Source organism: Alligator sinensis, unplaced genomic scaffold, assembly GCF_000455745.1.
Source record: "Alligator sinensis unplaced genomic scaffold, ASM45574v1 scaffold784_1, whole genome shotgun sequence".
NCBI classification, from domain to species: Eukaryota; Metazoa; Chordata; order Crocodylia; family Alligatoridae; genus Alligator; species Alligator sinensis.
The window spans coordinates 869,226-892,304 of record NW_005842318.1 but is presented as its reverse complement, the minus strand read 5'-3'; the positions used below and the strand labels follow the sequence as shown (position 1 = coordinate 892,304).

Sequence of the window (23,079 nt, the reverse complement as noted above, 5' to 3'; positions counted from 1 at the left end):
CCCTTGACACTGTCTCCAGTGCAGTGGGATGTCCTCTTTCAAGGGGTGTTTGACAAGCCCAGGTGAGGTGTCATTGAAGCTATTTGATTTTTTTTCTGGAGGTGCATCTTGTTATCTATAGGTGCATCTCTTTAGACTCTTTTTGGCTTCTGCGTCCTATTTGTGGTCACCATTTCTAAATTAAAGTTCCTTGTCTGGAGCTATAGCTTGCATTCATTATACCTGAATGTATAACTTTGTTCTGTGTTAAAACAGATTTTATATGAGTGGTCCAAGTTTAATAAGCACTAAGGGACCTGTCTTGTGTAACCTTCTGAGGGGCCAACAAATAAACAGATGGACCAAATACATTATCCCAGGCCCTCTGCCAAAATATATTAGCTTCCAAGGATTTTTTCTTAAAAATATGGAAAAGAGGAGACAGTTGGTTGGGGCTCTCTTATACTTAGCCTCCTACCCAAAGGAACTTAGTCTTTTTGTTAATTTGCATCCTAGGAACATCCTAAAACAATGGGAAGCTTATGCTGAAATGGCATATTCTGCCAAAAAAAATTAGCAATTTCACAAAGGCAGTGCTGTTCGTTGTTATTATTATTACTGTTATTAAACTTTCCTGCAAAATTAAAATACCATTAACATCTTATTTTTCCAGGAGCAGCGTTTAGTGCCGGACTGACAGGAGGAATTAGTACTTCTATAGCAGTGTTTTGTCATGAGCTTCCCCACGAATTTGGTAACTAATTACTTAAGCTTGATGTATTTAATCTCTTTCACAGTAAATAAATAGCTACTTTATGCAAAATGTATCCAAGAGCTATTGCCACACTAATGAAGGTAACTCTAATGTGATGTGAACCACATTAGGGTGACTGTTTTAAAACACAAAAATTCTCATACAGAACATGATTGAACAATGTCATTATTCGCTGCATACAATGAGAATATCAATACATGAATATTTTGGAAAAAACCTGGTGTCGTCATTATGCTGTTTATTCTGAATGTGAAACTTTCAGAATGCTTGTTTATAATGAACTAAACAGATTGGAATAGCTGACTTACGCATTGGCCACTGTATTTGTTCTGGTGGTTCCATCAATGATGGATACTTATACATTTCATATTCTGTTAATAGTTCATACTGAGAGCTACCATATCCATTAGCTCAAACTTATGTGATATGTGGGCCCTGCATATAAAGAAGGTGCAGTGTTCCTTTTTTTTTAACGATGTACTACATTTTATTACAGTGGATACATAATTGGTTGAATCCTTATGGATTCTTATGCTCTGCAAAGTATTCTCTATGCTGACCTCTGGCAGCAAACAGAAATCTTCATCTTCACCTGCAGTAGTTTGCCTGGAGAACAGATATGGATCCCTAGCAACACAGGGAGGAGCATGGTAGGTGAGGACAGAATATGCCTCCCCAAGGTGGGAATCATTGAGAAGATCACCACCACCGAGAAGAAGCAACGGGTAGTGGTGGTTGGAGAATTCCTTCTTCCGGGCTGACCTGTTGTCTCAGGAGGTCTCTTGTTTGCCCGGAGCCTAGATCCAAGATGTCACAGAGGGATACTAAGACTCATCTATCCCTCTGACTACTACCCATGCTGCTTATTCATGTGGGCACTAATGATACTGGCAGGGGAGACCCCCTGAGCAGATCAAAAGTGACTACAGGGCTCTGGGTGCAAGGGTGAAGGGGACGGGCTCAGCTGGTATTCTCCTCGATCCTTCTGGTCAAGGTAAAGGGCCCAGGCAGAAGCAGGAGCATCCTGTAGATAAATGCATGGCTGGTGGTGTCACCAGCATGTCTCTGGTTTCTTTGACCACGGGATGTTCCAAGAAGAAGGATTGCTAGGAAGAGACGGGATCCACCTGATGAAGACAGGGAAGAGCATCTTTGCAGACAGGCTCGCAATCTTAATGAGGGTTTTAAACTAGGTTTGCCGGGGGATGGAGACCAAAACCCCGGTAAGTGGGGAAGCAGATGACCTGAAGGAAGCACAAACAGGAAGGCGGGTAAGAGGGGAGACCTCATTCTTCCTGAGAAAATAGGGTAACCAGCTAGATACCTCAGGTGTCTGCACATGAATGCACAGAGCCTGGGAAACAAGCAGGAAGAACTGGAAGTCCTTACACTGTCACAGAACTGCGATGTGATTGGAATAACAAAGACTTGGTGGGATAGTTGACATGACTGGAGCACTGTGATGGATGGGTATAAAGTGTTCAGAAAGGACAGGCAGGGGAGAAAGGAGAAGAAGTTGCACTTTATGTAAAAGAGCCATATGATTGCTCAGAGGTCCAGTATGGAACTGGAGATAGGCCTGTTGAAAGTCTCTGGGTTAGGGTCAGAGATAAAAACAACCTCTGCCGTGATGTTGTGTTGGGTGTTTTCTATAGAGCACCAGAGCAGGAGGATGTGGTGGATGAGGCGTTTCTTCAAACAACTAACAGAAGTTTCCAGATCACAGGCCCTGGTTCTCATGGGGAACGTCAGTCACCCTGACATCTGGTGGGAGGACAGTGCAGCAGTGCAGAGACGATGCAAGAAGCTTTTGAAGTATTGGGGACAACTTCCTGGTACAAGTTCTGGAACAGCTAACTGGAGGCCGTGTTCTTGTCCTGCTGCTTACAAACGGAAAAATTGGTGAGGAACGTAGTAGCACCGCCACAACATAATCAAGTTCAGGATCCTGAGGAAAGGAAGGAGAGCAGTAGAGTAAGGACTCTGGACTTCAGAAAAGCAGACTTTGACTCGCTCAGAGAACTCATGGGCAGATCCCCTGGGAAGCTGGTCTGAGAGAGGAGTCCAGGACAGCGGACTGTATTTTAAAGAAACCTTAATGAAAGTGCAGGAACAAACCATCCTGGTGTGCAGAAAGACTAGCAAGTATGCCAGGAAACCAGCTTGGCTTAGCAGGGAACTCTTCAATAAGCTAAATCACAAAAAGGAAGCTTATAAGAAGCGGAAACTTGGACAAACAACTAGGGAGGAGTATAAAAGTATTGCTTCAGCATGCAGGGATGAAGTCAAGAATGCCAAAGCACAACTGGAGTTGCAGCTAGCAAGGGATGTGAAGGGTAACAAGAAGTATTTCTACAAGTATGTTAGTAACAAGAGGAAGGTCAGGGAAAGTGTGGATCCCTTACTGAATGGGGAAGGCAACTTAGTGACAGAGGGTACAGAAAAGGCTGAAGTACTCAGTGCCCTTTTCACTTCAGTCTTCACAGGCAAGATCAGCTCCCAGACTACGGCACCTGGCAGCACAGTTTGGGGGGGAGGTGAGCAGCCAACTGTGGCAAAAGAGCTGGTTAATGACTATTTAGAAAAGCTGGACATATACAAATCCATGGGGCTGGATGGGATGTACCCGAGAATGCTGAGGGAGTTGGCTGATGTGATTGCAGAGCCACTGGCCATCATCTTTGAAAATTCATGGTGATCAGAGAGGTTCTGGACTATTGGAAAAGGGCAAATATAGTGCCCATTTTTAAGAAAGGAGAAAAGGAAGATCCAGGGAACTACAGACCAGTCAGCCTCACCTCAATCCCTAGAAAAATCATGGAGGAGGTCCTCAAGGAATCCATTTCTAAGCCCGTAGATGAGAAGGTGATTAGGAACAGTTGGCATGGATTCACCCAGGGCAAGTCATGCCTGGCCAACCTGATTACCTTCTATGATGAGATGACTGGCTCACTAGATGCAGGGAGACCAGTGGATGTGGTGTACCTTGATTTTAGGAAGGTTTTTGATAGTTTCCCACAGCCTTCTTGCAGGAAAGCTAAGGAAGTATGGGTTGATTGATGAATGGAATGTAAGGTGGATAGAAACCTGGCTGCGTCATCAGGCTCAGAGAGTAGTAGTCAATGGCTTAATGTCTAGTTGGCAGTCGGTATCAAGTGGAGTTCCCCCAGAGTCAGTCCTGGGGCCAGTTTTGTTCAATATCTTCATCAGTGACCTGAAAGATGGCATGGAGTGCACCCTCAGCAAGTTTGCAGATGACACCAAGCTTAGGTAGTAGATATGCTGGAGTAGATACGGGGTTAGTAGATATGGGACAGCTTGCTATGGAGTAGATTCAGAGGGCACATCTACACGTGTGCCGGACTGCACAGTTGTTATTGCTGTCATTTAGTGCTTAAGCAAGTACTAAATGACTGCAATAACCAGTGTTACTGCGCAGTCCCAATGCTGCACAGGTTTTTTCTCGTTGCTACTGTGCAGTAGCGTTGGTGTCACAGTTCATGCCCACTGATGCTGCATCGCTGTATCAGCAAGCTACAGCAACATAGCTTGTTGCTGTGGCAGCATAGCATCTCATGTCAACGCACCCAGATAGACCTAGACAAATTGGAGGATTGGACCAAAAAAAATCTTATGAAGTTCAGTAAGGACAAGTGCAAAGTCCTGCACTTAGGATGGAACAATCCCATGCATTGGTACAGGCTGGGGACTAACTGGCTGAGCAATAGCTTTGCAGAAAAGGACCTGCGGGTTATAATGGATAATAAGCTGAATATCAGCCAGTGATGTGCCGTTGTTGCTAAAAAGGCTAACAGCATACTGGGCTGCCTTGGTAGGTGGGTTGCCAGCAGATCAAGGGAAGTGATTATTTCCCTCTATTCGGAACTGGGGAGGTCACATCTGAAGTACTGTGTCCAATTTTGGGCTCCCCATTACAGAAAGTATGTGGACAAATTGGAGAGAGTCTAGTGAAGAGCAATGAAAATGCTTAAGGGAGTGGGGCACTTGACTTCTGAGGAGAGGTTGAGGGAACTGGGCTTACTTAGTGTAGAAAAGAGAAGACTGAAAGAGGAGTTAATAGCAGCCTTCAACTACCTGAAGTGTGGTTCCAGAGAGATTGGAGCTAGACCAGGGGTGGGCAAAATATGGCCCGTGGGCCGGATCCGATTTCTGGTGTTTGTCCAGCCCACATCAGATCCCTTGGTCCTGCCTGGCCCAGGCACGGTCCAGCCATGGCACGTCCTTCTACTCCCTAGGCCCGCAGCAGGGCTGGGGCAGCTCCGCATCTGAACTACCTTTCTAGGCAGCCCAGGTGGTGGTAGCTCCATCTGGCTGCTGCTACTGCTGGCTCCAGCCACACAGTACCAGCGAAGACCCACGTTACACAGCCCCAACCCTGCATGCCCCGTGCCTGCTCTGAGCTCGCCCACCCTGGGCTCAACAGCAGTGGCGCTGGACAGAAGCTCTTACTCAGTGCAGGGGGAAGAGCAGCCCCTCCCCCTCACCACCACCAGGCCGTTCCTGCTGCAGTCGCCCAGAGCCCACATTGGGCTGCCCTGTGTCAGGCTGCCCAGCAGGGCAGCGGTGGCAGTGCAGAGCACAGACACAGGGCATCCCCGCACGGGCTCTGGGTGGCTGCAGCAGGGAATGGCTGGCAGTGGTGAGGGGAAGGAGCTGCTTTTCCTCCCATACTGAGTAACAGTTTGTCTGGCACCGCCCCTGCTGAGCCTGGACGGGTGAACCCAGAGCAGGTGCGTGGGGTCAGGGCTGTGCAGCACGGGTCCCTACTGGTACTGTGGGGCTGGGGCCAGTGGCACCAGCAGCCAGAAGGAGCTGGCACCATGCAGGCTGCCTAGAAAGGCAGTCCAGCCGCAGAGCGTCCCCAGCCCTGCTGCTTGCCCAGGAGGCGGCAGGATGTGCCATGGGTGGGCGGTGCGAAGCAGGCATGGGGCACGCCAGGTCAGAGCTGTGCCCGAGACCCTGGTGGCAGCAGATCAGCGGGAAGTGTCAAGAGCAGGCGTGGGATGGACTGAACACTGGCAGCGGTGGGGAGGTGCTGCAGGGTGTTTGGGCTCTGGGCTGTTGTGGGGTGAGGGCGAGTGCTGACTGGCTCAGGCGGGTGCAAATCAGGGGGCTCCCATGCACACGTCACACCCACAAACCCCACAACTACACCCTCCCCTGCACACAGTCGGAAGCCCTGCACACACATGTGCCTCTGGGGGAAGCCCCGCTCACTGCTAGGTGCACACACCCCACCACATATGCACACTCACACGCCCTATGCACACCCTACTCTCCCCCACATACAGCTTCACAACCACCCTCCCTCTCCATCACCCCACAGCCCCCCCTGCCCCCACACACCCCCATACCCTCTTGCACACCCCACATACACACACATCCACACACACCCACCAGTAGCACCCCACAAACCCCATACCTATGCAGGCATACCCTTCCACATACCCTCAATATACAAAAGTAAGCCCTCATTTTGAAGTATTATGCTATCACCTCTATATATACCACAGAAATGCACTCAAATCAGGACAAAAATATGTTTTTAAATAAAATTAAAATGTTACTGTCAATGTTTGATTTTTAGTATACAATTTGTTTTTTTCCCAGTTCCAAGATGGCAAATCCCCTTCCCAAAAGGAGTACTTCTTGGGGCAAGGGGAGGGACTTTAGGTGGCAAAGGTCAGGGGTTAGGGCAGGGGTGAGTAAAATGCAGCCTGTGGGCCGGATGCGGCCCGCCAGGCCATTCTATCTAGCCCGCGGGGCCCCTAAAAAATTTAGAAAACTAATATTTATCTGCCCTGGACTGCTAGTCATGCAGCCCTCAATGGCTTGCCAAAACTCAGTAAGTGGCCCTCCGTCTGAAATAATTGCATGCCCCTGGGTTAGGGGGTGGGACTTCCAGTCCCAAGATGGCAACCAGGGGGTGGGGTACTTATCAAAGGGCTATCCTTGTGGCCTTCAACAGCTCACCAAACCTCACTAAGCAGCCCTCCAGCCAAAATAATTGTCTGCCCCTGAGCTAAACTGTTCTTAGTAGTGGCAGATGGCAGAACAAGAAGCAATAGTTTCAAGTTGAAGTAAGGGAAGTTTAGGTAGGATATTAGGAAAAACTCTTGCTAGGAGGCTGGTAAAACAGTGGAACAGGTAACCCAAAGGTTTTTGAATCTCCATCCTTGGAGGTTTTTAAGACCCAGCTAGACAAAGCTTTGGCTGGGAAGATTTAGTTGGGGATGGTCCTGCTTTGACCTGGGGGTTGGGCTGTATGACCTCCTGAGGTCCCTTCCAACCCTAATCTTCTAAGATTCTAGGTAGTCATCAATGGCTTGATGTCTGTTTGGGAGGACGTATCGAATGGGGTTCCCTAGCAGTTTATTCTGGGTCTAATATGATGTAAAATCTCCATTAAAGATTTAGAGAATGGGATAGAGTGCACATTTAGCAGATTTGCAGATGATACCAATTTGGGTGGAGTTACAGACCCTAGACCAGTGGGTCTCAACCTGCTTAGATTCAAAGCACCCTTGTACAGCTTCTTTGAATTTGACAGCCCCCTAGTTAAGAATCCAAGTGCTGCCTCAGCTTTACCCCAATAGTTCTGAATTGGGAGCTGCCACCACTGCTGCAGGCAGGTAAAATGCCCTGTGCACCTCATGCATGGCAAGATCATGAAGAGATCTGGCATAACTGCACATTCTTCTTATGTTATAGTTCTCTGATAAGCCTGAAGCAGGCAGGAGTGCCGCAGGCCTTCCTAGTCTGAACCTGTAGGCATCTCCTGGAAACAGCTGTGTGGGACAGGTTGAATTGTCTTGTGCTTCTCTGCTTCTGAGAGGAGCATCAGGGGAAAGACTGGGAAGGGCTGTGGCATGACTGGGCTCTCTTGCCTGCTTCAGAGTTATCGGATAAACCTAACCCAGAAGAAATGTGCACTCATGCTGCACACGTGCACTCATGGCCATACACACCTAGTACACAGCTGTGCACTAGATGTTTGTAGCACTTCTGCCTGCAGCAGCCCCTTCATTGCAGCACTCTTGAAAGGATCTAATGGCATCCTGGTTGAGAAACGCACTGAAAAGAGAAAGGTTAGGATTCAAAACAACCTTGGTAACCAGAGAAACTGTAACCTAGGTAAACCAGACAAATGGTAAATAATCAGTCAAAATCCAACAAGGACAAATGAAAAATTCTGCACTTGGGAAAGAACAATTGCATACACAAATACAGACTGGGGAAAGATTAACTTGGGTAGACTTCAGTGCTGCAGAAAATGATCCAAGGGTCACAATGGACTAGTGATGTACTTTAGTCTCCACACCTGGGGGCCAATGCTTGCATTCGCGCCGCGGCCCCCCCCCCTGCAATACTTAAAGTCATGTTGTGCGCTAAGAACTTGGAAGGGCCCAGCCGGTGCCTGGGGGTCATGCCCCCCACCACCACCTCCACCACCACCATATGGTCCATTGCAGTGGCAAACCAAAACTGAATAGCAGCCAACAGTGTGCTCGTATTGCAAAAAAAGAGAAAAAAGGACAAAGGATACTGGATTGTATTAATAGGAGCATTGCTTGCAAGTCAAGAGAAGTGATTCTCCCATCTGTTCACTGGTGAAGCCTCACATGGAGTAGTTGAAGTTTTAGGCACTGCACTTGAAGGAAGATGTGGGCAGATTAGAACGAGTACAGTTGACAATAACAAAAATGATTATAGGCCTGAGAAGCAAAATCTCTAAGGAAAGGCTGAAAGAACAGAATTTAGTTTGGAGAAGAGAGGACTGAGAGGAGATTTGATAGCAGCATTCAAATACAAGGAAAAGGAGCAATAGTCTTTAATTGAAGAAGGAGAAATTTAAGTTGAATATTAGGAATAATTTTCTCACTATGAAGGTTGCTAAGCATTGGAAGAGATTTTGAAATCTCTACCCTTGTAAGTTATTAAGGGCAGGTTAGACAAACACCTGCCTATGATGCTTCAGTCACAGATGCTTCTACCTTGAGCAGGGGATTGAGCTGGATGTCTAGCTCTACTTTCTTCTGGTATTGTAAGTTAATATTATGGAACACTGGTTACATAGGCAAATTCATGGACTTGGGTTTTGGAGGGGGGGCGGGGGGGTTAATATAATATAGAACGCCTTGCTTTTGAGCTGCTGTTTTGGTATATATTATGAAAGAAAGCAAGTGTGGATTATTGGAGTCTATAAAAGTCAGCGTGAGCAGGACATGTGCCATCTTCCTTGTCCACAAATGAGGGTTTCCAGGCAGGTGTATTTTATTAGAAACTATTGCCAATGCAACAGATTTTTTAAAGTGGACCCTGTTTAGTGTTAAGTAACACTGCTGAAGCTACCACCACATTGAAGGGTGTAGTGGATGCAAAGTTGTCTATAACTACTTGTAATAGTATGATTTTTGCAGGGGGTTTTCTTACAGCTCACTATGTTTGGGGGCTGTAACGTAATATAATTCAGTGTATCCTTGAGCATTTTTCTTTGCTGAACTACACCTCCGTTTGCGATTTTCTCCAGACTTTGAGGGTTGGTAACTTGAATACTTCCTGAGCACTATTTTTGAAGCCATATTCTCACTTCTAGATTTTTTTTTAAGATAGAAGGAAGGGAAAAAATGAGTGCACCAGAAATTTTAAAAGGAGAAAAACCTGTCAATATTCTTTAAGTTACTGGTATCCTCTTTCTTCTTTCATTCAGTATTTCTTTGCCTATGTGCTCTTCAGTTCTTCCACAGCAAAGGTTTGTCATAATTTCTGGAATTTCAAATAAGTATAACCTGACTGACTGCTATAACTATAGCTGTAGTTAGAGCCAGAGAGGAGGACTTAATTTGGGGCCAATCTGTGCCCCTTCAAGAAAAACTTTAAACAACAAAATACTTGTAAAGCTTTGCAGTCCTTTGAAAAATCATTATAGAAGTGTGGATACTAATTAAGACTCAGTCTTCTCCAAGGTAATAAAGGACACATACGGAGTGTAAAAGATACATGGGAGGTAATGGAGCAGCTGTCTACAATTGGAACACAGCGCTGCAGAGCATTTAAGGCAAGAAGCGAAGCTGCAGGGCATCTCAAGGGATTGCAGTATAGGCTGTTAAAATAAGAATTTTGCTCAGGATAATGGGATTAATTTAACACCTATTCAGGGAAGTGCCCATGGGAATTTCTCCAGAGGTTCCAGATACCATAGGATTTGCCTCTCCTCCAAAAGAAAGGTGGGGGGGACAGTTTATATTAGTTGTATTTGTTTTGTCAAGTTTAGCTGGAGACCCCAAAGAGAACAAATGTTTCACTTCCTGTTCTTGGTTGCTTCAGGCCAAACTAGACAAGCACAGCAAGGAGCTGCCTCTTTAGGCCCAGCTCCCAGGTGGAGGACAACATGCTTTCACTGAATTTTAAAGGTTCACTTACTGTCACTTTCAGGCAGTTCATCAGAGTTTGAGGCAGCATATATTCCTCCTCTCTGTACTATGTTGAAAGCATATGCAGGTGAGAAGGGTGGGGGAGTTAAAGATTAGCGTGTATTTCTGAATAAACTAACTTTTAATGAACATGCAGCCATTCCTGGTGAGCTAAAGTTACTTTCTTTTCTTTTTTATGATTCAGACATGCCATTTAATGCCTTCAGAAATACAAAATGTATGGTCATTATCTCAGTACATTGTGAGAAGCTCTGGCCCAGATCACTGCGAATATATGAAAAGCAGGATTTTCTTAGTAATATCTTCTATTGAACCAATGATACAGATGGGGGAGAGATTAAGCAAGCTTTCAGGCATAAAGTGCCCTTCATTGGTCCAGTAAAAGATATTACATTGTAAATTCTGCTTTCTCAGTTCTCAGGGGTATGATCTCTTCAAATTTTCCTAAATTTGCAAAACATTCACTTGTCTCATTTTCTAACAGTAATGTATGAGGGATCACTAGGGGGTTATTCTGAACTCTGCTGAAACTGATAATCTTTTTGAATTTGCATCTGTGAAAGCTCAACTCAGTTTAACTTGTAAAATCAGAATGATCAGACTGAGATGTCACAGTGCCTTTTCCAAATATGGCTCACAAACGTTGCTAGTTCTCAGTTTTCTCCTGTACCCCAAGGCCTTATTTTTGGGCCTGGGCATGCTTTTATTAATGTCAGTGGCAAGACACCCATTGACATGAGTAGCAGCAAGTTTCACATTGCACTAGGCACATACCTTCTTCAGCTACAGCATGGGTAAATTTTTCCTCTGCCAATCCATAGTCCAAAAGAATCCATCAGTTAATAACTTCTGGCAGATAAGGAGAGTCCAACTTAATTTCTCTTTTTTATAAAAATGCACTTTTATATATGCGCACACATGCATGCATATGTATGTGTATTAGGCAATATATATATTTGATTATATCCCTTTGCCCATCACTCTTAGTCTGTCATTTGTCTGTGTATATTGAAAAGTCTCTATGACAGGAACTGTGGTTTTGTTTTCATATAGATCCTATATAATGAGTTCTTAATCCTGATTGAGATTTTTGGGTACTACTGCATAATACTGAATAGTCAGAGCAGCTAGAAATGCGAAGCAGGGTACCTTTCCCTGGTCATGAGCATTTGGGGTACAGTAGCTCCCTAGTAGAAAGGGGATAATTAGAGGCTAAAATACTATTACAGGGGATTTATGGGTCTGACAGTTGACAACTAATCTGTTTAAATTTTGTTTATATGGGGGCATGGTATAGTGTAATGGTAGGGATAAGATAAATGCTGAAAAAGCACTATTTTTTTAACACAATAGACAACAGACCTGTAGCTCCTATCAGGATCATAGATGACAGATCAATCTCTGACTATCCAGAGTAGATTATCTCCTCTGGCCGGCCAAGAGGACATGATGATGGTCATCACAGTAGTTCTTTCAGACCTTCACTTCCCTCGAACCAAACAATTCTTTGATTCAAGTTTTGTGTCAAGAAAAATACATTTTAAACCAAGAAATGCTGTCTCTTAAAGGCTTTTGTTGTGTATCTCCATTTAGATTATTGCAAATTTTATCTTTCTTCAGATAAAATAATCCTACTAGTGTTTTTACTAAAATGACTATCTTCTTTGTTTCCTCTTGAATTAACAGAATTTAAAAGGTGACCGAAATGCTAGTTAGATGAGAATCTTTAGTCTCATCTTCAGCATCATCTACTTTTTGAGCTGAGGAAAGAAAATAACTTTAAAGAAAGGAAGCGTGAAGTAGAGATGCTGAAGATTTCAGCAATTACCTCAGGTTATTAGGGAGGGAGGGAGGGAGGTTATTTTACGAGCTGGTGCTCCTTGCAGAATTCCTGAGTTACAGCAGAAATCGCAAGTGAAAACCAATATAAACTGAATAATACCCTCCTGTTTCAAATCTAGGTGCTTAGGAGAAAGAGTCTTGATGAGTTCTGGGAAAACTTACTAGAGAAACGTGACTGGTATCTTGCCACTGTTGGCTCAAGATAGTATTTCTGTCACTTAAGTTTCACATGGCAATAAGCTAATTTTGTTTTGTGTTTTTTGGTTCGGGTTGTTTTTTTAAAAGGTATTTTGGGGCCTAACAGAGTGAAAAACTTGGGCTATTGTGTATGCCAATTAAGAATAAATGAGAACAGTTCTGTTTAGTGACTAGGTAGTAAGATTTTTGTGTACTCTCAGAAATAATTTGCAAGTCAGATTAGGGTGTCCCATTTTAGTTTATAGGCTGTTTTAAAGTTCTGCAAACTTTCTCAGATTCACTTTCTACAGACAATAAAACAGCTAAGACCAATTCATTCTATTTTGGTGTGTACAAAACTTATAATATAACTGAGGCTGGAGTAAATACACAGATCAGACAATCTGTAGTTGTGAACGTAATTGAGACTGGAGCAAAGGTTTTGTCTTCCTCAGAAGGACAAATGAGAAATTGCTCATTTTTGTTCTTGGAGTGAGGGAGGAGGGGTTTGGGTTTGTTTGGGGTTTTTTCTTGACCAACAGTCAAACTGAACCACCCCTTTGCTTTGTTCTTATGTTGACACCTTTGCATGATTTAAGAATGTGTTATTTCATTTTACATTAAACCTATTCCTAGTAGCATTAAATTAATCAAGAATAAGTATCTTCATAACCTTTCATATTGGTTTATCTAGGTGGATTTAATCAAACCTCTATTTAATATGGTGTAATGTCTCATGTAGGCAAGTTTTGAGTAGCCTGATTTACCCTCCCCTTTCTCCTGCCTGCACAAGGCAAAGCTACAGCTTCCTTTGTGGCACAAAGTGCATTACTGCAAGCATTTAAAGGCTTACGAGATTCGCAACTATCTGTATCAAAAGAAATTATATGAATCATTAAAAAAGAGGCTCCATTGGTATTATAAATTCAAGCATTAAGAGAAACCGTATCATTTGAAGTAAATCAGCTTGTTCACAAAGACAAAGTTGAGATGTTAGAACAGTTACCACAGGGACAGTAATTGTATGTGTGTGAACTTGCATCACATATCCCTCTATCTGTGTGTGGTATTTTAATGCTCTATATGTTTTGATCTGGACTAAAAATTATCAAGGGTGTTTGCAGTTATCACGATTCTTGGTGGAGGCTAAACTTGTTCATTCTTAGACAAAATTACTCATCTTTTGAACTTGGTATCTAATTGCCCTTTTACACAGTGCAGTCTATGCTTGGTACTGTTGTCACTTGTTTTTGTTTTTTGGATTCCTGTCTTCAGAGTTGAGAGAGAATTTTAGAAATGAAGTAAATAATTTGATCTCTTTTGTCAGATAATGTCTCTTTTTACTAGAGGTGCACCGACACATCGGTCTGATATTGGATTGGTACCGTTACAAAGAAAATTGTCTATATCGAATATTGGCCCTATGGGGCTAATAATTTGGCTGATAAATGCCCATACTGTGTGCAGCTGCAGTGCAGCACGGAGCAGAGCCGGCAGTGTGGAGAGTCGGAAGGGGCTTGGGGGGGAAGATCAGTGCCCCACACTGAGAGGGGTGGGGCAGGGGCAGGGACAGGCGCTACCCAGCCGGGGGCAGAGAGCACAGGACAGAGGCATGGCTTGTGGGAGCGGGGCATCTCCTGCCACTGCTTGCACCCCGGGGTTGGGGGGAAGGGCCTGTGCCCCGGATCTGGGCGGGGCAGGGTGGGCTGCAGCTGCGGGGTGGAGCCAGAGCCAGAGCCAGGGCTGTGCGGGGCTCTTATCTCTGCGGGCTGGGCTTGGAGCAGGCTCCAGCGGCGCTGGGAAGAGGCTGCAGCCACCCCAGATTTTGCCGCAGCTCCGCTCCCAGCCCCACGCTGCCACCTGCTGCAGCCCTGGCTGAACACCCTACCTCCATCCAAGTACCAGGGAAAGCCAGGGCTGTGCCGGGCAGTGGTACGGGGCTGGGAGCAGAGCTGCAGCGAAATTTGGGGTGGCTGCAGCCTCCTCCCAGTAACACCGTCACCTGCTCCGAGCCCAGCCCCTGGCCAGAAAAGCCCTGCACAGCCCCGGCTCAGGCTCCCCCCACGACTGCCACCCACCCTGCACCATGTGGATCCGGGGGCACAGGTCCCACCCCTGCCCTCCTGGGGTGCAAGTGGCAGCAGGAGCTGCCCCTAGCTCATGAGCCACGGCTCCATCCTGCACCCCCCCACCCTTCCCCTGGGCAGCGCTTGCCCCTGTCCCCTCCCTCACTGCAGGGGGCATTGATCTGCACCCCACCCCACACACACACACACACACACCCCTTTCCCCACCTCCCCTTCCACCACATCAAACTTACCACCTGGAGGGAGCTGTATCGGATCGGTATCGGCCAATATGCCTCCTTAAATATTGGCTATCGGTATCAACCCCCAAAATCTCTATTGGTGCACCCCTGCTTTTTACATTATTAGATGTCTAATACTTCTAAGCTCTTTAAGCAGAAATTTGTTACCGAGCAAAGCCTTTAAATCACAAGAAAAACCACCCCAATGTTAATCTGACTGAAACTTTAAATAAAAGTCCAGTAAAACTAGCTCTCACTATTCCTGCTTCACTTCAGATTGACTTGCCTAACTTCAGTAATGCATGATAACAATGAAGTCTTGTGTTCTCATGTAGTACGTCAGTGTCATCTTATACCCCAGAAATTCGCAAGGACTCAGCTTGAAGGGAACAGAGCTGTTAAAAACTAATCTGCCACTTAAAATTTGGTACTAGTAATGCAGTAGATCTGTGTTTCTGCACGTCTGGATACTGGCAGTCAATGCTGAATCCAACTAGGAGGCACAATCTGAGCCTCATTACTTACACTTGTGTTAGCTTTGCAAATAGCCAATACTGGTACCAGAACAAGCATTTCTTCAAGTCCATGAGGAATAAATCAGTGTGGATATAGGCTGTTTGACTATTTCCCTGCCTTGGTACATCATTTCTCAATTTCCCTGCTGTAGTCCCTCTAGCACTGAAGTCTTTTTTTATCCTTTTGAGCACAAAGTAGAATTTGTCTGGGATATTAAATACTAGCAAGGCCAATCTTTTAAAGATATTTTAAAAGATTAAAAATCCCTGAACTTCCCTTCTTTTGCACATACAGATTTCACAGGTTCAGTCGATTGAGGAGGGCTGGATTAGGATTCCTTCATAACTCTGTTAATGCTGCTCCTAATTAGTTAGCCCAAGTTATGAGCATCTTTGGAAGTATAGATCTCCTCCTCAATTAAAATATGTAATTGTATTGTAGAAGACTCTCTAATCATGTACTGTTGCTCTTTCTCCCATCAAACTGGCCATGGGGGACACTGGCAGTTCCTCTAGGTCAGGAGTCATCGACATATGGTCTGCAAAGCCATTGGATCTGGCCCACAAAGCCAGAGGGCTTTGCCTCTGCCCACACTCATGCTGCAGCTGGGCAGTGAGGAGCTGTGCTAGGGTCAGGCAGTTAGAAGCTGCACCCACATTGCTGCTGCTGCTTCTCCCTGTCCTCCTGACTGCAGCACGTGCGCAGCTTTCAACCAGTGGAACCTGAACTGCCGCTGGGCAACTTCCAGCAGAGCCTGAACTGCAGCTAGGGGGTGGGGAGAAGTGGCTGCAGTGCAGGCGTAGTTCCCAGCTGCCCCGGCCATGGCTCAGTTCCCTGATGGCTAGAAGTTGCCTTGACCCCAGCTGGGGAACAGAAGGGAGAAGTGGTGGCATATCTGGCCCTGGTGCAAGCATGGGTAAGTTCCCCTGTTTTTGATATGTCACCTGGTCACCACTGGGCTGAGGTTGGGTTGATCCAGCCTTCATCTTATAAAGGTTGCTGGTTAGAAACTGTAATCTCTCAAAGAATGACAACAGTTTAAATGCTGCATTATTCTGTCTCTTTTAGGTGATTTTGCTGTGCTGCTTAAAGCAGGGATGACAGTAAAGCAAGCCATTGTATACAATGTCCTGTCTGCCATGATGGCTTACATAGGAATGCTGATAGGCACAGCTGTTGGACAGTATGCCAATAACATCACCCTTTGGATCTTTGCAGTCACTGCAGGCATGTTCCTCTACGTGGCACTGGTCGATATGGTAAGATTATTAGGGGGGCATATATTTTTATATATGTTTCCTTATGTCTATAAAAGCTAGGGTGGAGGGTTTTTAACCTTTTTGCTGGGTGGGGAGGGGGGTTGTTTTTTGCTTTAATCCAGACTTCATCTTGTCTTTTTGTTTTGACCACCACATATAGGCAAACCTTTAGGTAGCCATTCGTACCATGTTGTTGTTGAAAAGTGTAGCATATTCATAGAGGAAATCTTTCAAGATTTTCTCATATTGCACCTTGTTAATTTTCTCCTGACCACATCCCTTCTTAAACTTGCTTTTTTAAAACAATCCCATCCACTTTCCTCCACTGATAAGTCGCTCTAGCTTGCATTTGTTAATGTTTATAATCTGGCATTTGGATACCCTTGAGTAAGTCTGAATGGACATCAATTCTGATTTGCATAAATGCACCCCTAAACAGATCAATTTGAACCTGTAAAGAAAGCAGCTGGTAAAAAAATGCTACTTTGGCTGTTAAATCACTTTAAATTAACTAGTTATGCAGATGCCGTCGCTTCACTCAGTTGTCTGTCTCTGCCTCATTCTTGGTGTTCAGTGATTTGGTTGCTTTAGCCATTGGCCCATGCCTGAACTCCTGTGCACTTTCACCTGTGGACACACAGATACATGTACATTGTTCCCTAGAGGAAAAGGGTGGAGTGGGGCCAGCTACTTTTTCTGTTGCTTCTGACAGCTGTGGCTGGGGGATGCAATTACTGGTTTGTGTTTGAATTTAGCCTGCTAGCATTCTTTATAACATCAATTTAAAGCGGGGAAGAGAGGAAATGTTGTACCTATGTAGTCCAGATTTGGTTTCCTATTTGGAGAATTTTTTTGTAATAATTTGGCCAGGGGCTTCTGTAGCTGGGAGCCCTATCAAGCTGATTGGATCTCCTAGCTGGGGGGACCCATGTGCATCCCCAGGCCTGGGAGCTGCCAGCCAGGAGATGGCAGCTGCTGTGATCTCAGTCGCGGTGGGCATTGCGTGCACTTCTGCAGCTGCTGTAATCATCCAGTCATGGGGGTGCTTCACACCCCCTATGGTTGGGAGAGCAGCTGCTGCAATCTCCCAACCATGGAGGCATACCATGCACCCCCAGCAGCTGGGAGACCTCCTTTGGTGCAGCCCCACAACTGGGAGACTGCAGGAGCTGAGGGGGCTCCCAGCCACGGGAACTTGCTTCTTGTTGGTACAGAGGTAGGCACGTGCAGCATGGCAAGAGTAACCATTGTGTAGATCACACATTAGATCCCATTGCACCTTTTCCAGCATGTGTAAAGGGGCCCTTACAGGAATTGCATGCATTTATCTTCATGCCCTTCTTCTGTAGGGATTTGTGATACTAATTTTCTTAAGTATTTTTTTTATGCACATAATGGATGGATTAGAAAAGAACCTCGCAATTTAATTTTGCATCTTGCAAGTTTACAGTCCTCTTCCTCATTGTCATTGCTTTTTGATGGTGTTTCTCCAAGTGACTAGCTGGGAAGATATAATGTATTTTTCAGAATTTCTTACAGGTTCAGCTAAGTAGAAATTCTTTTGAATTCTGAAGTTAATGAAAATACAGCTACAGTATAACCTCATAAATCTGGCAGCCTTGGGACCTAGCACCTGCGGGAAATTTGAAAATTCTGGATTTTTGAAACACAAGGAAGGTGCATAGCCTGGCACTGCCTGGCCTGCTGGACGTGAAGGGGAAGGGAAGCTTGCATGTGGCGTCTACCACCACCATCCACCACCCCGTGCCGCTGCTGCATGTGCGGCCACTGCTACTTCCCCTCCCGGTCTGTGACTGGCCGCTGGGAGTACACTGGTCAAAAAAAGTTGAAAGCCCCTCATGTAGTGAATTTTTTTTTAAGTGCTGGATTTTTGAGAATTCTGGAATTTTGAAAACCGGATTTATGAGGTTATACTCTATTTGCTGCCAATTCAGTACTTTTAGGTATATGCAAGTGCATATGCAGGTATATGCATGTAACTGAGTGACAGAGCTTAGGAGGCTTTTAAATAGGATTGTAGATTTTTTTCTGAGAGCTTGCATATGGAGAACTATTATTATTTTTCAACCAGTAGCTATAAAATATGGCAAATAAATGTCAGGAACAACACTATCAATGTAAATTCCTCTAGATAAGGGGTGCTCAACCTCCGGCCCATGTAGCCTGCAGAGCCATCACATCTGGTCTCCAGGGCTTTCCATGGGTCAGGAAATTTGGCTGCACGAGGGCAGTAGCTATTAATATGGCCGCCCTCCCTTCCCCCTCCTCCCCTGCCAAAACCCACCCCATGCACCTGGCTGAAGCCAGGCCCCCTTCCCCCTGCAGGGCTGGGTTGGGGGTCACACCTTTTCCCCCAGGTCAAGCCACACTCGCACACCCCATTCCCTCCTGTGCGGCCAGGCCCATGCACCTTCTGCCCCTCCTGTCCATAAGGCGAAGTGAAGCCCCTTCTCCTGCAGGGCTGGGCTCTCCATGCACCTCTGAATGGCTCGATGCCAGCCCCTGTGCCAGCCCCAGGTGCTGGATTGGGGCTACCATCCAGCCTGTGGTTGGACCAGGTATTGCCATCTGGCCCACTGAGGAAAAAAGGTTGAGCGCCACTGCTTTGTATCTTTAGCATTTTAAATATTAGTACTCAAAAGTACTAAGTGTATTCACACTTCTGTTATGATAAGTGTTTACATGCATGTGATTGAATAGAAATATTTAACCTGAAGGAACAGAGCTCAGAGGACAGTTGCATACTCCATACCCTGAGGAGGTTACCACTGAAACACAAAAAGCAACACAGGGGAGGCCAAAAATGCTTTGGATTGGTGCAATGAGGATGTTCTTTCATAGAGTTTCTTTCACCTTCTTTTCTTAAAATATATAATCAGTTGAAGATATTCATTATGAATGTCAAGGTCTGGTAGAGTTTTATTGACTAACACTAGATGTGCTACTACATCGATTATGCATTAGTTGATTTTTATAACCGAATCCTGGAATCACGGTTATCCATATACCTAGTTGTGTGCGCCAATTTAAAAATAATATAATAAAAGTGAAATGACTGTTTTAAAATTTTCTTCCTCTTTTTTTTTCTCAGCTTCCAGAAATGCTTCATGGAGATGGAGACCATGAGGAACATGGATATTGTCCTGTGGGACAATTCATTCTTCAGAATTTAGGTTTGCTCCTTGGATTTGCTATCATGCTGGTGATTGCCCTCTATGAAGATAAACTTGTGCTCAACATCCAGTTTTGACCATTTCTAGTGATCTTTGTGGTTATGATAATGTTACTGTATGGCTTTGAGTCTGCACTGTTGTACTGTATACACATTGCTCAGAGAAAAAGCAGTGGCTTGCACTACTTACACAAGTACAGTATATTTGTTTCTGCATGGGTTAACTTCTGCTGCTTTCTAACAGAACATAATGATGCGCACAGTGCATCTTCCAGCCTGACTTGAAGTAGGAAATGTGAAATACGAGACATGAACGTAGAGTTCTTGTGCTGCATTCAAAATGTTGTGTAGTTTTTACAAATTAAAGCACACAGTGAAAGACTTGTTCTGGTGCTGGAAGTGTCTTTTGGCATTACAGCTGGATAGAACCTGGGAAATTCGTACTTGTGCATAGACTCTGCACGTCTTACGTGGCCTCTAACATGTGCTTGCTCTCTGCACAACAGTATATACTACTCTAATAATTATATTTTACAAAGAGGACATGACAAGGAAATACTGTAGTGTTTTAACTTTTAAAAAGTCCAACAATGTTTAAATCTTGTTGGGGGACAGTAATCTGTATATTATGGTTATAAAGTTCGTGCTAAAGAGGCAGACCATTGCAGTACACAGAGATCTATGTGATCCACTGGAAAGTGCAGTTGACAAAATGTTTTCCTGACTAAGACTTATTTGATGTTAGTTCCTTGGTATGAGTAGGAAAATGCAGAATGTGGTAGACTTAGTGTTAGCTTGGGGAAATCCCTGGTATCAGAGTCAGTGGACTGAACCTGGTTCTCTGCTGCAGAAACTAAACATGTATTGTGTGCCACTTGCAACGTAAACTACTGAAAAATCGTGGCTATGAGTGTGGGGCAAACTCTCCTCTAACAAATGATCCATAATGGAATTCCTCACTTTTAATAGCTATTTTGGTATATATTTTTTCCTTTTTATATTAAAACCTTAAAGTAAGATACTAACTCTTGAGCCTGACTGCATAGGTTAAAAATTGTCCTTTCTGTGCAGTATGGGTGGATCATTTATAATGCTATAGTATCAGTTTAGAATGTATTTCTTCAGTGTCTTGGCATCAGAGCTTTATAGCACCAGCCATTGCTGGCAATAGACTGTGTGCTAGAATATTCCTATTTCCAGCATCAGAGTTAGTTGGGTTTTTTTACCATTTTTGTTACATTTTTGTTGTGTTGTTGGTATCTAGGGTATATAAAAGCAGCTGTTATTAAGTACCAGTATGGGTGAGTAGGGAGGAATAGGCTGAACAATCAAAAGCCTTAACTTGCTGGAATCAGCTTATCTTTGATTGCTTAGTGCCAAGGTGCTTGTAATGCCAGACATAGATTTGTCTCTTGTGTACCCCTGTCTCCTTCTAAAATTGTGAATTTGTGAGAAGTGCAAGCCCTGCTAATTCTGCAGTCTGACTTGATAATATAGTACCAGTCCTAAGCATGGTAGTAGCCTTCTTTTAACATGCTGTTCTAGTCGTCATTTATATGTATGCAAGATAAGCAGTGTATTGACTATGTGCAGCAAGTTTTGTTTCAGCCTGCTTGGCACCAGTGTAGCTGCTAAAATGTACTGGTTTAACACCTTACCTAGAGTCAGTATCTTAATTCCATTTCTCAGCTAATCCCTGTTCCTGTGGCCCTTTGCTTTTGACTCTGCAATTTAGCAATCTAGCTGTTCCTTTTTTTTAACACAGCAGCTCATACATTTTAATTATACTAGTTGGTTCTTGCTGGTATTTGTTTCTAGTGCAAGAAACAGTATTAAGGGTCCAGTTCAATAAAAGATGTGGTTTCTTCAGAGAAGAAACCAAAAATCAAGGGTCCACTCATGTTGTCCCTTGGTGCTCAGAATTCATTGAAGTCAACAGGATTCCTGCATGCAGGAAGACTACAGAGCGTGACCCTAACTAGCACAGATGTCATTTCAGTTGGTAATGGTGGATTTCGGTAACTTTAAGATCTTGGGTGAAGTTTTCAAAAGCACCAATTGGAGTGACATGGGTCTGTAAATAACAAGTTCCAGGCAGTTTACCCTCTTAAGGCCCAGATCCTAAAAAATATTGAGATGCTATGTCACTCAGAGGTTTTCAGAAATGTTGCCCATTGACTTTTCTTGAACTTAGTGCTGCCAAATAGAAGTTGGTCATTATGTTACTGAATTGAGATTTTTGACAGATCCTCCTACGTTTATGCTATATTTGTTTTAATTCTTTACAAATGAAGATTCTTATATTTTGGGTAGTATATTTACTTTTCTCTTAGTTGGAATGCGTTAGTTTAATATACTGCCTCTACCAAAAAAAGCTTCACACTTCTACTCGAGACCTTTTTCATATTGAAGTTTTAGGTACTGCATATTTTCCTTAAGAATGGAATCTGTCTCCTTATTTTCTAGTATTTATTACACCTTGTGAAGAGCAATATAATAGCCATGGCTGCTTCTTAGACTTCTGCCAGTATTGAATTCCAGACCATTTTAATGTACAACTAAGTCATGTTACAGACGGTCCGATTTCCACCACGTTTCTCCTTAGCTTCAACATTCCATTTTGCTTGAATCCAGTCTCTCTTTTAACTTGTATTTGTTGGAGGGCATAAATGTTACTTGTATATTACAGTGCTGTCACTGTGTGACATCCCATATGAATTTTGATGTAGATCACATTGCACTCAAATCAGCTGTGATTATGCGTAGAAAATACTGTAGTAGCTAGATGCAGTGTGAATTTTTTCCATTAACAATGAGTCTATGGTTTAAAAATGTGATTATGGTCCTATAAGATACTCGCAGAGCTATCAATCTTTTTTGTTATAACGAAATCATTTTTTTTTAATTTTATAAAGCTGGAAATGATCAAATGCTGTTTTGTTCATTGTCAACAGTGTTGTGTTCATTTTATGTGCTCCTTATTTATAAGGAGCTTCAGAAAATAAAATTATTCAAGGAGCAGAAATAACTGGTTTCTGTAAAGTTTTATTATACGCAGCTATTTTATATTTTAGTTTGATTTTTAAATGGATTGTGAAAGGCACATATCCATTGCATAAAGGATTTATTTGAAAATATTTTGATTCCTTTGAAAGCAGTCATTTAAACACTGAAATATATTTTCCGCAAATGATGATTTTGAAGCACAAGCATCTTCAAATGTCTGTACGAAGATTAAGAATTAAGTTGGCACAACAGTGCCACGCCCCGTCCAATCCAGTGTTCTTCTGGTTTATCTGAAGGCAGAATCATTTCAATCACAAAGTTGGTGGAATGTCCTGTAGTGGACAGGGTTCCTCTTCTCTCGCTGGTCTTGTACACGGGAGCAAGGTAGCTTTGCCGCTGTGGGATGTCTGATTTCTTGCAAGGCTTCAGCCACATCTGCAGTAAAACAGGATAAACCATTTACCTTGACCACAATGCACTTACAGTTACCTTGCAGAACTTTTTCAATACAGTCAGAACTCAGTAAATACTTCAAAAAATTGTTCTTCACCACTGATTTTTTTTGTAGC

The 23,079-nt window shown here is 44.0% G+C and overlaps 2 protein-coding genes across 2 annotated transcripts in view; one reads left to right on the top strand and one right to left on the bottom strand.

Moving 5' to 3' along the window:
- The window catches only part of SLC39A10 (solute carrier family 39 member 10), a 55,165-nt gene extending 32,620 nt beyond the window's left edge, over nt 1-22,545 (top strand). Inside the window, exons 8-10 of the mRNA XM_006028528.3 lie at nt 653-733; nt 16,121-16,311; nt 19,424-22,545. Coding sequence (XP_006028590.2) covers nt 653-733; nt 16,121-16,311; nt 19,424-19,582 — 431 coding nt within the window. The 3' untranslated portion in view covers nt 19,583-22,545. The remainder of the gene's footprint in view (nt 1-652; nt 734-16,120; nt 16,312-19,423) is intronic.
- DNAH7 (dynein axonemal heavy chain 7) overlaps nt 22,541-23,079 on the bottom strand; it is a 214,406-nt gene continuing 213,867 nt past the window's right edge. The window contains exon 65 of the mRNA XM_006028533.2: nt 22,541-22,945. Coding sequence (XP_006028595.1) covers nt 22,739-22,945 — 207 coding nt within the window. The 3' untranslated portion in view covers nt 22,541-22,738. The remainder of the gene's footprint in view (nt 22,946-23,079) is intronic.